The 13,970-nt window shown below is 21.3% G+C and overlaps 3 protein-coding genes across 7 annotated transcripts in view; 1 reads left to right on the forward strand and 2 right to left on the reverse strand.

Annotated features, from left to right (window-relative positions):
• LOC552851 (crossover junction endonuclease EME1) overlaps positions 1–900 on the reverse strand; it is a 2,161-nt gene extending 1,261 nt beyond the window's left edge. Inside the window, exon 1 of the mRNA XM_625227.6 lies at positions 1–900. This exon is cut by the window's left edge and continues 835 nt beyond it. Coding sequence (XP_625230.3) covers positions 1–431 — 431 coding nt within the window. The 5' untranslated portion in view covers positions 432–900.
• Positions 901–2,014: 1,114 nt separating this feature from the next.
• Positions 2,015–8,114, forward strand: LOC552850 (catenin alpha). Of its 4 annotated transcripts, XM_006563384.3 has the most exons (10): positions 2,015–2,183; positions 2,609–2,950; positions 3,035–3,767; positions 4,139–4,165; positions 4,863–5,096; positions 5,171–5,773; positions 5,846–6,523; positions 6,655–6,657; positions 6,770–6,944; positions 7,971–8,114. In XM_006563384.3, the coding sequence occupies exons 2-9, from the start codon at positions 2,634–2,636 to the stop codon at positions 6,932–6,934; spliced, it is 2,760 nt and encodes a 919-aa protein (XP_006563447.1). In that variant the 5' UTR covers positions 2,015–2,183; positions 2,609–2,633; the 3' UTR covers positions 6,935–6,944; positions 7,971–8,114. The 4 variants fall into 4 exon arrangements, with proteins under 4 accessions (XP_006563447.1, XP_006563449.1, XP_006563448.1 ...); XM_006563386.3 differs by lacking the exons at positions 4,139–4,165; positions 7,971–8,114 and having other exon boundaries at positions 2,017–2,183; positions 6,770–6,978; XM_006563385.3 differs by lacking the exons at positions 6,655–6,657; positions 7,971–8,114 and having other exon boundaries at positions 2,020–2,183; positions 6,770–6,978.
• Positions 8,115–9,300: 1,186 nt separating this feature from the next.
• LOC552849 (polyadenylate-binding protein-interacting protein 2) lies at positions 9,301–13,460 on the reverse strand. 2 transcript variants are annotated; one of them, XM_625225.6, is made up of 5 exons: positions 13,323–13,460; positions 12,500–12,700; positions 12,227–12,415; positions 12,050–12,109; positions 9,301–9,591 (listed from the first exon to the last, which is right to left on the reverse strand). In XM_625225.6, exons 2-5 carry the CDS (start codon positions 12,668–12,670, stop codon positions 9,526–9,528), a joined length of 486 nt encoding a protein of 161 aa, XP_625228.3. In that variant the 5' UTR covers positions 12,671–12,700; positions 13,323–13,460; the 3' UTR covers positions 9,301–9,525. The 2 variants fall into 2 exon arrangements, with proteins under 2 accessions (XP_625228.3, XP_006563451.1); XM_006563388.3 differs by lacking the exon at positions 9,301–9,591 and adding an exon at positions 10,642–11,459.
• Positions 13,461–13,970: the final 510 nt, after the last annotated feature.

Genomic DNA, 13,970 nt, shown 5'->3' on the forward strand with positions numbered 1-13,970 from the left:
GCTTTTAACGCTTTTTCTTTCATCATTTGTTGAATTTTTTCTTCTTTTTTTTGTTTTGTAATGTTTTTATTTTTTTCATTTGAATTTTTAGCAGAATTAAATGTATTGTTATCACTATATAAAGATTTTCTAATCATATTATGTTGTTTTAAATCTTTATTAACGGTATATTTATCATTGGTTTGATATGATGATGCATGAATATTAGAAATAAGTGAATGTTTATTATAAATATTTTGTGATTCATCTTCATTATTTTCAGTAATGAGATGATAGAATTGTATTTCGGGAAATTCAAAATCACTTGAATCATAGTCATCGAATGAACATTTCTTTTTATTTTTCTTTTTAATATTTTTTAATTTATCATTCGATTCAACAGATATATCAGATTCATTTGAATCATTTAAAACGATAATTTCTGAATTCATTTTATTATAGTATTTGAAATTATCACAATTTTTACGATTCACGATTTAATGCACATTTCAAACTGAAGTAAGATTCAAAAATATTGTTTCATGAGTATAATATTTATAAAAACAATAAATATTTATAATAAATACACAATAAATGCAATAAGGATGAATGCATTTATTAAAAATGAAATAATTTAACAATATATAATATTTTGGAATTTTGAAATAAACATTTTTTGATTAATTATTGCATTTTTATACAAGTTATATATATCATTCTACATAAATCATCATTTTAACTTTGGGCGTAAACTTGTATTATCATTATTTTCTAAGAAGAGAAAATGATGACGTCATGAATGAAGATTAGATGACAAATTATGAATGATACAGGATTAAGATATTAGTTCAAATGTTAATTAAAATTTGATTTTCAATGTGATCGATTTTTAAAACAAAAAATTGTTTTATGCGCATTTTATTAACATTTTGAAATTGTCGATTTTTCATGAAGGTAAGAAATTATTCTTTTATACGAGATTTTTATAAGCTAATTTAGATAAAAATCATATAAATCTGGCAACAGTGTTAAGATTTTTAATTTCTTAGTATGTAGACTTGACAATTTTGTCATTATAATCTCCCATGATTTTATTAAATATATAATTTATATAATTTAAATTATAGTAAGAAATATTAAATAATAACATAGTAAAATATCATTTGATATCTTTTTTTTATTTTTATATACAATAAGCTTAATAAAGTCTATCAAAATTTTGAAGTATTTATTTTATATAAATAATTATAATGAAAAATAATTATAATAATTACTACATATGATTTTTTACATAAGATTTTATAATATTATAATAATATAGTAATATAATATAAATCTTTATTATATCTTTGAAAATAAATTGAGATTGAGAAAATGTTATAAAGAAAATTATAATATTTTATTAATTAAATTTCTATTTTTATTTTTAAAATATGAAGAATTACAAAATTTTAACATATAACTAATATAATTATTAAAAATTAAAATACTAATATAATATCATAATATTCTAAAATAATGAATAAATATTTTAAATAACAATATATATGTATATGTTTGTATTTATATATATATATGTTTGTATATATATATATATATAAAATGTTATTTTTGTAGTAATTTTTTTTGTCAATTATTTTTGTTACTTATTTTTATTACTTACATGTTTACATAACCTCTTTCATTTAATTTTAAAAGTTCTATTTTTTTTATAAGTTTATATTTTTTTATTCAATTTAAAAATTTGCAGTTTTGCTCAAAAATGATTTAAATTTGTTTTTACATAATATTTTTATATTTAAATAAAAATATTTTAGATATATATCACACATTTTCTAAAAATTTAAATGTCATTTTATTATTTTGAAAATTTATATATTATTTCTATTTATACATATATTATAATTATAATATTTATATATGATTAATAAAAATTATATGAATATTTGATTAATTTTTTTACAAAAATATTAATTATAATTTATCTACCATATCATTTTCATTATGTCTCTGTTTGCAAAAGCGCTGTTGCCACGTTGTTCACTATAGCTTGTATCTAAAGTAGGCTTTGATATTTTCCGTATGCCAATGTGAACGTTTTTTTGTGATCAGACTGATCATTCTGACGCACCCTGACTTTTTCAAACATTCTCATATCTTGTTATCAACGTTATATCATTTATTCTTTCCTTTTTTTATAATAGGTAAGTGAAAAACATGACATTTATATATAAAATTTATAATACGAAAGTTATTATATATTTATTTTGTTATTATTATATTATATTTGGTTAAATTTTATCTTAAAGCATCAAAAATTTGTAAATTTGTTGATTTCTATATTTTTAATTATATTATAATTGATGAGTAAAATAAAAAATACTAATTTCAAATTTAAAAAATCTTTGATTCAAAAGTTATACGTAATATATGATTTTAATAAATTTTATAAATATAAAAATAAAAAAGTAATTGGTAGGAAAAATAAATTATTATATTTAAATTTTTCTATTTAATTTATATTAATATATTAAATTATCTGTACCATACTATTTAAATGAACAGGTAATTTTTTATTATACTGAAATAAATAAATATAATAATATTTTTATATTATTTTTATTTTTAGAATTGATTTATTTGAAATAATAAAAATGTCAGATCACTTTGGCCCAATAACTTTAAAATGGGATCCTAAAAATTTAGAGATCCGTACTATGTCTGTAGAAAAAACATTGGAACCCTTAGTTTTACAAGTCACTACACTTGTAAATACAAAGGGTCCTAGTAAAAAAAAGAAAGGAAAATCAAAAAGAGCTAGTGCTTTAGTTGGAACTGTCGAAAAAGCAACCAATAATTTTATCGAAAAAGGTGAACAAATAGCATATGAAAATCCTGACATTACTGCAGAAATGTTAAGTGCTGTTGAAGAAGTAAGAAAAACAGGTGCTGCAATGAGCATTGCTGCTAGGTTTGTTTTATTTAAAGAATTTCTAATATATAAGGAATGTTTATGTATATAAACATTAATATTATTACTATTAATTAATTTCAGAGAATTTTCAGAAGATCCTTGTTCTTCTTTAAAAAGAGGCAATATGGTTCGTGCTGCAAGAAACTTATTATCTGCAGTAACACGTTTGCTTATTTTAGCAGATATGGTTGATGTGCATTTGTTGTTGAAGTCATTGCATGTAGTAGAAGATGATTTAAAAAAATTAAAGAATGCATCCTCACAGGGAGAGTTATTAGAAAATATAAAACAATTTGGAAGAAATGCATCAGAACTTATGAATCAAGCTGCAAAACGTCAACAAGAATTAAAAGATCCTCAATTAAGAGATGATTTGGCTGCAGCAAGAGCTGTTCTTAAAAAACACTCTACTATGCTTCTAACAGCCTCCAAAGTTTATGTTCGACATCCTGAATTAGCTGCAGCAAAAGCAAATCGTGATTATGTTTTGAAACAAGTCTGTGAAGCTGTAAATACCATTAATGATGTAGCACAAGGAAAAACTCCAATTGATACTCAACATCCTTATGAAGGACCTGGAGAATTAGCTGCTGCATTAGATGATTTTGATGAAAGAATGGTAATGTCTCCACTTGCATACAATGAAGTACGTACAAGACCTAGTCTTGAGGAAAGATTGGAAAGTATCATCAGTGGTGCTGCATTAATGGCAGATTCTTCATGCACTCGAGATGAACGTAGAGAACGTATTGTTGCAGAATGTAATGCAGTTAGGCAAGCACTTCAAGATTTATTAAGTGAATATATGAATAATGTAAGTATTTTATGAATTTTTTTGTTTTTTTTATTTAAATACTTGCTGTATAATTTATTTATACATATAACAAAATTTATTTAAATAAGTTTCAATAATTGCATTAATAATTACATAACAGAAATCTAAATTATATTTATTTTTTATAATTTATTTTGATTTATATTTCATACTAATTTTTAATACATTTATAGCATTTTTAAATGTATATTATGTTACTGTATGATATAAGTATATGCATTTAAAAATATATATGTCCACAAACTATATATTTAGAACACATAAATAATTATATTATTATTTAACATAATGATTGATTTATTCTTGGCATGTTCATTTTACTCATTTGTTTTTATTTTTGATGACTACAGTTACAGCTTGCTCGGGGTGGGAAACGGGTAAATATATAAAGATATTGATTTTACACATGATTTATATGTTATTTAATGACAAGCACTAATCAAATAATTATTATAATTTGACATCTATGATTTTACAATTATTCTTTAAATTGCACAACTGCATATACTATATAGATATATATGATATAAAAAATATTACAAAATATTACAAAAATATTATTAAATATAATATAATATAATTAGAAATATACAGAAATTAAAAATTAATAGTATAGATAAATAAAAAATATACATATTCTAAACTTAATTTAAAAAGAAATAAACATAAAATTTATTTTAAATTGATTATAAATTTTGTAAAATATTTCTTATAATCATTCTTTTTTTCATATATTTATCATATTATGTTATATTATTTATATTTATTCATATAAATAATTTAAAAAAAAATTTTACTCATTAAAATAAGTAGTTATCTTATGTTATAATTAATATGTTAGTTTATAAAATGTATATTAAATATTTAAAAAAGTAGAGTATTTTTTAAATAATAAAAATTAAAATTTTTTTAATTAATTTTTTTTTTAAGCATTAATAAAAAGAAGATTTTATTTTGCACTCCAATGCTCTTAGTAAAAAATAGCTTAGATTTTATTTGAATGCTCATAAGATATTTATTTATTTATATTTTAATTATATTTTGATTTTATTAATGGTATATATATTTTAATAGATGGGTGTCAAAGAACAATCAGAAGGCTTAGAAAGAGCAATTGATCATATGTGTAGAAAAACTCGGGATCTTCGTAGACAATTACGAAAAGCTGTAGTAGATCATGTGTCTGATAGTTTTTTAGAAACAAGTGTACCTTTATTGGTTCTCATTGAAGCTGCAAGAAATGGTCGTGATAAGGAAGTAGAAGAATATGCATTAGTTTTTACAGAACATGCTAATAAATTAGTTGAGGTATATTATTGAACTATATTGCAATATTAATTTTATTATAATTAATAATAATCTAGTACTAACTATTTATTTAGGTTGCCAATTTAGTATGTAGTATGTCAGGAAACGAAGATGGGGTAAAAATGGTCCGTTATGCGGCAGCACAAATTGGAAATTTATGTCCACAAGTAATCAATGCAGCACGTGTGCTTGCAGCTCGTAATCGATCTAAAGTAGCTTTAGATAATATGGAAGTATTCCGACAAGCATGGGAAAATCAAGTAAGAGTATTAACTGAAGCTGTTGATGATATTACCACTATTGATGATTTCTTAGCTGTATCTGAGAATCATATCTTAGAAGACGTAAATAAATGTGTATTGGCATTACAAGAATGTGATGCTGATACTTTAGATAGAACCGCGGGTGCGATTCGTGGACGATCTGCCAGAGTGTGTAATGTTGTTCAAGCAGAAATGGATAATTATGAGCCTTGTATCTATACAAAACGAGTTTTAGAAGCTGTGAAAGTTCTAAGAGAACAAGTGATGCCGAAATTTGCGCAGAGAGTAGAAGTGGCAGTAGATGCATTGGGTAGTAATCCAGCTAAAGATGTGGATGAAAATGATTTTATAGATGCTTCAAGATTAGTTTACGACGGTGTTCGTGAAATTAGGCGTGCTGTATTGATGAACAGAGTAAGAAAATGCATTAAAAGTTATTATATTTTTTCTAGATATATTTTTTTATTTATATCTGTTATATTTTAGGCGGATGAAGATTTAGATCCAGAAGATGTTGAACTTGATGAACATTATACATTAGAAACTCGTAGTAAATCGAGTGCGCAAACTGGTGAACATGGTGTTGATGAATATCCAGAAATAAGTGGTATTACTACAGCTCGTGAAGCTATGCGTAAAATGCCAGAAGAAGATAAACAAAAAATCTTACAACAAGTAGAATACTTTAAAAGTGAGAAACTAAAGTTTGATAAAGAAGTTGCTAAATGGGATGATGCAGGAAATGATATTATTGTACTTGCAAAACATATGTGTATGATTATGATGGAAATGACAGATTTCACTAGAGGTCGCGGACCTTTAAAGACTACTATGGATGTCATTAATGCAGCAAAAAAAATTTCTGAAGCTGGAACTAAATTAGATAAATTAACAAGACAAATAGCAGATCAATGTCCAGAAAGTTCTACTAAAAAAGATCTTTTGGCTTATCTACAACGTATAGCATTATATTGTCATCAAATGAATATCACAAGTAAAGTTAAAGCAGATGTACAAAATATTAGTGGAGAATTAATTGTATCTGGACTTGACAGTGCAACTTCTCTTATTCAGGCTGCTAAAAATTTAATGAATGCAGTTGTACTTACTGTTAAAGCTTCATATGTTGCATCAACCAAATATCCTCGACAATCTACAGTAACTGTAAGTTTTTTCGTTAATATTATTTATCCTAATTTTATATTTTATATTTTATAAATAAATTATTTAAATTCATAATTTATATATAATAATTAATATTAAATTTTTTTTATACTAACAATTGGATTTTATAGTATGTAAGTATTTATATAATAAAAATATATTTATAGTTATATTAATAATTTAATAATATTTAAGAAATTATAATCTGCATCATAAATTTTTCATTAATTTATTTTTAATATACAGTCACCAATTGTTGTATGGAAAATGAAAGCGCCAGAAAAGAAACCATTGGTACGTCCTGAAAGACCAGAAGAAGTTAGAGCAAAAGTACGTAAAGGTTCACAGAAAAAAGTGCAAAATCCGATACACGCATTATCTGAATTTCAGAGTCCTACAGAAAGCGTTTAAAATTTTACATGTAAGTAATTTAATAAAAATGAAATTTAATACAGCATCACCTTTAAAAAATCACATGAGCAAGATATTTTATTTTCTATTGAATATTTAAACATAAAATTTATATTGCTATAAAATATAAGAGAGAAGAATTATTATTTTTTTTTTTTTATGTCTTTATAAAATTATCAAAATAATAAAATTTTATATTGTAATAAATATTAATATATATTTTAAATATTATTAATATAATTATTATTTATAATATTTAGTAATAACAAGTAAAACAGAACAAATAAAAAAAAAATTAATTTTATGTGTGTGATTGTGAGAATTGAAAAGAAAGATAGATAACAGAAATATGAAAATAAAATATCTTGTATAAAAAAAGTAATATTGTTTATAATTATGAATTGATAAATGTTTGAAAAAAAAAAATACAATATATGATCGTGTCAATTTCTAATAAATATTTAATTAGATCTCAAGATTTACCTCTTTTTTAAGATATATCTAAATTTTAGATTTCAATTAATAAAGTATCAACAATTTTTTATAGAATATAAGAGTGATATACAATCTAATAAGATAATTGATTATTTGATAATTTATGATTATATATTATATCATTTCAATTATTATAAAATATATTTAAGTAAATGATAATTTATTTATATTGTGTTTACAATTTTATACTATTCATAAATATCAATAATAATTAATAATAATTAAATATATACTTTGCAAATGAAATTGAATACTTCTATAATACTTAATTGTATAATAGAAGTTTTATTATATGAATTAAATAGAGAAATTCCAGTTTTCTTATTATTATTTATAAAAAAATAAAATTTAAATTATTCACATTAATGTTTTTTAATAAATTTTTATTAAGTAGCATAAAAACTATTTAAGTAAGCGGCATATACATGTTATGTATATAAGAGTCAGCTTATTATACTAGAAGCCTCATTTTTTGTTATTATAATATTAAAGACTATATTGAATTGAAATTGATAATTATTTGTATTTTTTATTATTACAGATTATTAGATTATTATAATTAATGATTTTATCAGCACACATTCTTATACATATCTAGCAATAATGTCTGTAATACAAATATGTATAAGGCTATTATTTTAAAGTAATATTAATAATAATTAAAGGCCTTGAATTTTTGCTAAAATATTGCATGAAAATCAGTTTTTTATTGTAATGAATTTTTTGACAATAATATTGATAAATACTTTGTTATGCTTTTATAAAAAAAATCAATTAAAATACAAATATTAATATTAACATTCTTCTACTGATAACTATATTAATAATTTCAAATGTAAAATACAATATGAATTTGTATTTGTATAAATACATTTAATAACAAGTTATATTTTATGTAAAATTTTAATTTTTATTATTTTTGCTTTATACATTTGCTTTGCATATATATTTTTAATATTTTATATTTCCATAGAATTTCAAAATTGTATGTTTTATTTAATATTTTATTTATAATTTAATGAAAAAATAATTTGTTATTTTATATTAATAAAAATTTGCAAAAAAATAAAATAAATAAGACAGTATTGCATTGGAATAAAGAGACTGCACATCAAAGTATTTAATGATTGTATATAAGTAAATATAACTACATATTTTAAAAAAATTCTTCTTTATGATGATTTTGTATTAGTTGTAGCATGTAAAAAATAATTGTAAAAAAACTGATACCAATTTCATACTTCGTACAATGGATGAAGTATTATATTAAAAACATTTTTATAAAGCTTTTTGATAATTAATTCATAAATTTTTTTATTGAAATAAATATTCTTTATATTAAAATTTATTCAATATTACTATTTAAAGTTGACATATATTTAAAATAACATTTGAAAAGATTATTTAAAAAATATATAAAAATTTTATTAATTTATTTTATAGTTGTAATTACATGATAATTATTAATTAACTACGAAAATAATATGTTATATATGTGGCAAGTAGATAATAATAATATATAATTCTGCTTCACATTATATGTACTGTTTCATTTATATTAGTGTAGTTATTGTAGTAAATGTTATATTTAAATATATTAAAGCATTTGCAGATAAAACAATTTCATAGCTTTTAATAAGATATGCATTGGTATCAATTTTTTACTATTGTAAAACTGATACTAATTTAAATAAAAATAATTGTAAGATTTAATTGTAGTTACTGATATGCTGCCAAATACAAGGTGATGCTTTTAACAAATATCTTTTTATTATTATGAATTTTTTATGTACTACATTTAAAAATAAATTATTATCCTATATAAAAAAATATAATTGTTATAAAAGAAAGGGAAAAAAAGAAAGAGAATCTCAAATACATAGATTTGTATTTTATATGATTCATTTATATACTAAATATTACAGAAAAAATAATACAATACAGGAAATTGCAAATGCAAATGATTAATGGCAATGATATAATTATAATTCACACTCGCTTAAACAATATAATTATCTTTATCCTAATTCACTATACGTTATTTTCTAATGTATATAGTATTTGTAAAGAAAAAAGTTTATTATTACAGGAAAAAGTTATTTACCTGCATTTTTTGCATTAAAAATTTTTTGAATTTTTCTTTTTTCTGTCTCAATATGAAGCTGAAAAAATATATATTGCACAATCAAATATCATTTATTGAATAAAAATAAAATAGTATTTGTGCTTGTTGATCATTTAAATTATTTAAATTATATTATTGCAATAATGAATTTTTTTTATATTTCTTAAAGTATTATTTTTTGATTGTACATAATATATGAAACAATTATAATTGTTTATATGTTAAAACTTAATTATCTTATTACTAATAATAATAGTAATTATCATTACATGCCAAAAAAAACAGGTACTATTGAATTATACTTATTGAAATAATTCATAAAAAATGTGATATTTATTTTCTGATATTATTTAAATTTGAGACATTTAAATTTTGGAAAACTCAAAATATTATGCAATGGTACATTGAATAATGGTTACATTGTAACCAGATGATTTTTTTATATTTTTCTACTGCTAAAATACAGCTTTTTATTGATATATGTGACATGCTACTAAAAATATTAATAATATGATATAAATATTGCATGTCATTTAAATTGACACTGATTTGATGACTACAAGATATATATTTATACGATTATTGATATACTTCATACTTACATTTCTTAAAGATTTTATTGCAAAAAGTAAAATTATATAAACTAAATAGATGCTTTCAATTGATATATTTTATCGAAATTATTTTTAAAAAATGATAAAGAATAATTAAATATATCAAATCTTGTTAAAGAAACTATCTTAAATCTAAAAAAACAGTCTCTTTTTTTTCATATTAAGATAAATTTAAAACATAAAAGAAATTATTTAAATTTATTGTTATTGTTTTATATGATTAATGCACCACTCAATTTGAATCTTCCAAATAAATCTATAAATATGTGTAATTATATTTTACACTAAATATGTTACTCTTTTTTTTTTATAATTTTTAAAATTTTTTATTTTTTTTATGAAGAGTCACAAATAGAAGAGATATGTGAACAAAATTTGAAAGCAAAATAAGAAGCATAGAGAAATTATAAGATTTTTTTAACTGTGAATAATTCTATGATAAATCTATTTAATTTGCTTCATAATCACAGTTATTGCATTCATACTAAAGTATATTGTAGCTAAAGTAATATAAATTTAATTCATGCGGTTTTATAAAATCATGTATGTATCTATCACAATGCAGAGAATGTTAATAGAATTTGTACATAAATATGTTTATTCAAAGAGTATAAGTGGCGAATATGTATGATTAATGATTATTAAAATATAATTTTATTTCTTAAAAATTTCATTACTAAAAACTTTAAATTTCGTTAACAAAATTTTATAATATATCAAGATAATGAGAAAATGTTAATACTTTTATTATTTCAATTTTGATTAATAATGTAAAATACATTCACCACTTATATTTTTTAATAATATTACATTTCATATACATACTCTAATCAGTTTTAAAATATCATTTTATAATAATTTTATTACTTAATTAAAGTAAATAAGTAGTACATTGGCTCTCAATGTACAAAATAGAGTCAGAAAAAATGTCCTTCACAGCCTGTGTAAGACTTTCCCTTGAGATCTTCAAGTCTTTCAAGACATATGCTGATAGAGGACCAGAATTATAACACGACCAGAATTTTTTAAATAAAAAATTGATAATAAAAATAAAAATTAAAATTGTTCTCTTGTATAATTAGATGCGTTAAGTATTGTTTTATAAATGAAATATGCATTGGGTGCAATATATTTTACTTACATCAGTCTTAACGACTTCAGTATTTAATATTAATTCATGTCACAATGATATAGAAGATGTATACCAGTACAAAATAAGTGTTACAAAAGGAACTCTTAGAAAAGTGTTTCATTTAGAAACGCATACTACAGTATATAAAAACTTTCAGATCTGAAAAAAGAAGCATTTAGAAAGAATTAAAAAAAAAAGGGTATGTTCATTTGTATGCAAAAATTCATTGACAGATATGTATACAATGCAACTCATAAAAATTCATATATATATTACGTATGCTTGTTATCTCAATTTAGAATAAATTATATAAGATATTTACTTTTGAAAATATTTTTTTTTGATTAAATTAAGAATATAAATTGCAAATTTCTATAACAAGTGATTTATATGTCATTGTCCATTATATCACGGAAAAATATATATGTAAAATTAAATGTTTATAATATTATGCAATATCTCACGACTATAAAAATTTGAATATATTTTTTTCAATTTATGGTTATGCAACTGACTTCATTAGTCATAAATATCATATAATAGCATTATGTATTATCTGCTTTGATAATCATTATACTTTTGTACGTGTAGGGACAGTTATTTAACTTTTAACATAATTCAGTTAATACAACTGTGTTACTGAGAGAGGTAAACATTAGCCATATGTATAGCCTATGTTTTATTCAGTTAAGCAAATGAAAGTATGGCTTCTATGATGATTCTGCAGTAACTTCTGGTGGTGTACTTACAGATGTTACTGCTGATTTGAATGCTGGAACAAATTCAGCTGCATTTGGATTCAATGTACTCTAAAAATTACACAAGTTATCTATTTGAAGTTCAGTATTATTATATTTATAAATATTCAATATTCAATATATATTTTTTATATGCTATAGTAATTAAATTTAAATATTAAATTATACCTGCTTAGCAAGATCATCATGCATTTTTAGATTACTAAGTTGCTGGCAAAGTTCAGCACTATTATTCTCAGGCATGCTTGTAGCAGTAGACCAAGCAATAGAATTTGTATTTCGTTCATGTCTTTCATCTTCCCACATTGCTTTTAAACATTCTTCTGTTAATTCTTCTTCCATTAATTGTTGAATCACCTATGATTTTTAATTATTGATATTATTAAAATTTTATATAAAAAGAAAATTTTACAAATAACACAAAACTTATAGTTACAAAACCTCTTTATCAAATTCTTCCTCATTTTCCATCCAAAGGTACTCAGAAAAATCACTTTCTTCTGTTCCTTGTACATCGATTTCAGAATCAAAATTATTATCCATGTAAGAGATAATTCCTGTTTCATTTCCATAATCGTTCCCAGAACGATTATTTGGAATCTTCATTTTCATTACAAATATGTATTTAACAACACAATGAACCTATGAACAAATTCATTTTAAAATTTTTAATACAAATATTTTATATAATCACATTTGTATATCTAGTTTTTTTTATGAATTATTATTACACATTCATTTTTAATTTCAAAAAATTATATTTATATTTTTTTTAATAAAAGAATGATTTTTATTTCAATAAAATATATATAATATTTCAAAATTATAAGATATATATATATATGTATATGTATATGTATATATATATATATATATATATATATATAAAAGAACCTTGAACTCTCTTACACGAACGAATTGTATAAACGAAATAAATATACAATAGCTCCGTTTACACATATGGTAGCATTAACTATGAAATTACATTTTTTTCGTATAAATTACTTAGTATTTGCATTTACTTCAAATTTATCGTCAAACACATTGACAACTAAAAATTTGGAATTATAGTATTTATTGCATCGTAGCAATTGGATACGGTAAAATATCACTTGACAGATCTGTTACAAGGCGACCATTTTTAACTGTCTACTTTTAGTATCGACAAAGCGATATTTATTAATCTTTACTTATAATTATATCGTGCGTCTATTATTATTATAAGAAAAAATAATATTTCCATAAATGTAAAATATAGATATACCTTTTAATGATGTGGTTTCGGACAATTTGTGATAGAAAACACGATTTACGCAGTTCATGGGTAAAATACGTGTCGTGCAACACAAATTAACCCTTGAAGTAATACTGGGATAGTGCTGCCATCATATAGAAAAAGAGCAATGCACTTTATATCAAAAATTGATAAATATATTTTTTTTTTGTAAATTGATTTTAATTTAAATATTGATAATAAATAAGGCTTTAAATTTTTAATTGATTAATATCTTCATATTTAATTTAATTGATTGTAATAAATTTAACAAAAACAATTTAAAAATAAAAATATTTTATTTCATTAATGAATAAAATATCAATAACATAAATGTTACTATAAAACTCATATACAAGTTTTCTAAAAATATGTTCTATATTTTTAATTTTTTTTTTATTTTCATATATACTCTCTTCCATGAATTTTTTAAAATGAAAAAAAATAATAAGTTATGCTTGTAATATAAATTTAAAATAATATAAATTTCAAGTATATAAATAAATGTATAAAAAAAAACAATTATCACAATTTGAGTAAAAAAAAATGTAACGTAATGAATTTTAAATAACTAAATTTAAATAAATATTTTTCATATAGATATTAAAATCTGCCAATAATCTATATATAGACGATTAA

This window comes from Apis mellifera, linkage group LG15, assembly GCF_003254395.2.
Source record: "Apis mellifera strain DH4 linkage group LG15, Amel_HAv3.1, whole genome shotgun sequence".
Lineage (NCBI taxonomy): Eukaryota > Metazoa > Arthropoda > Insecta > Hymenoptera > Apidae > Apis > Apis mellifera.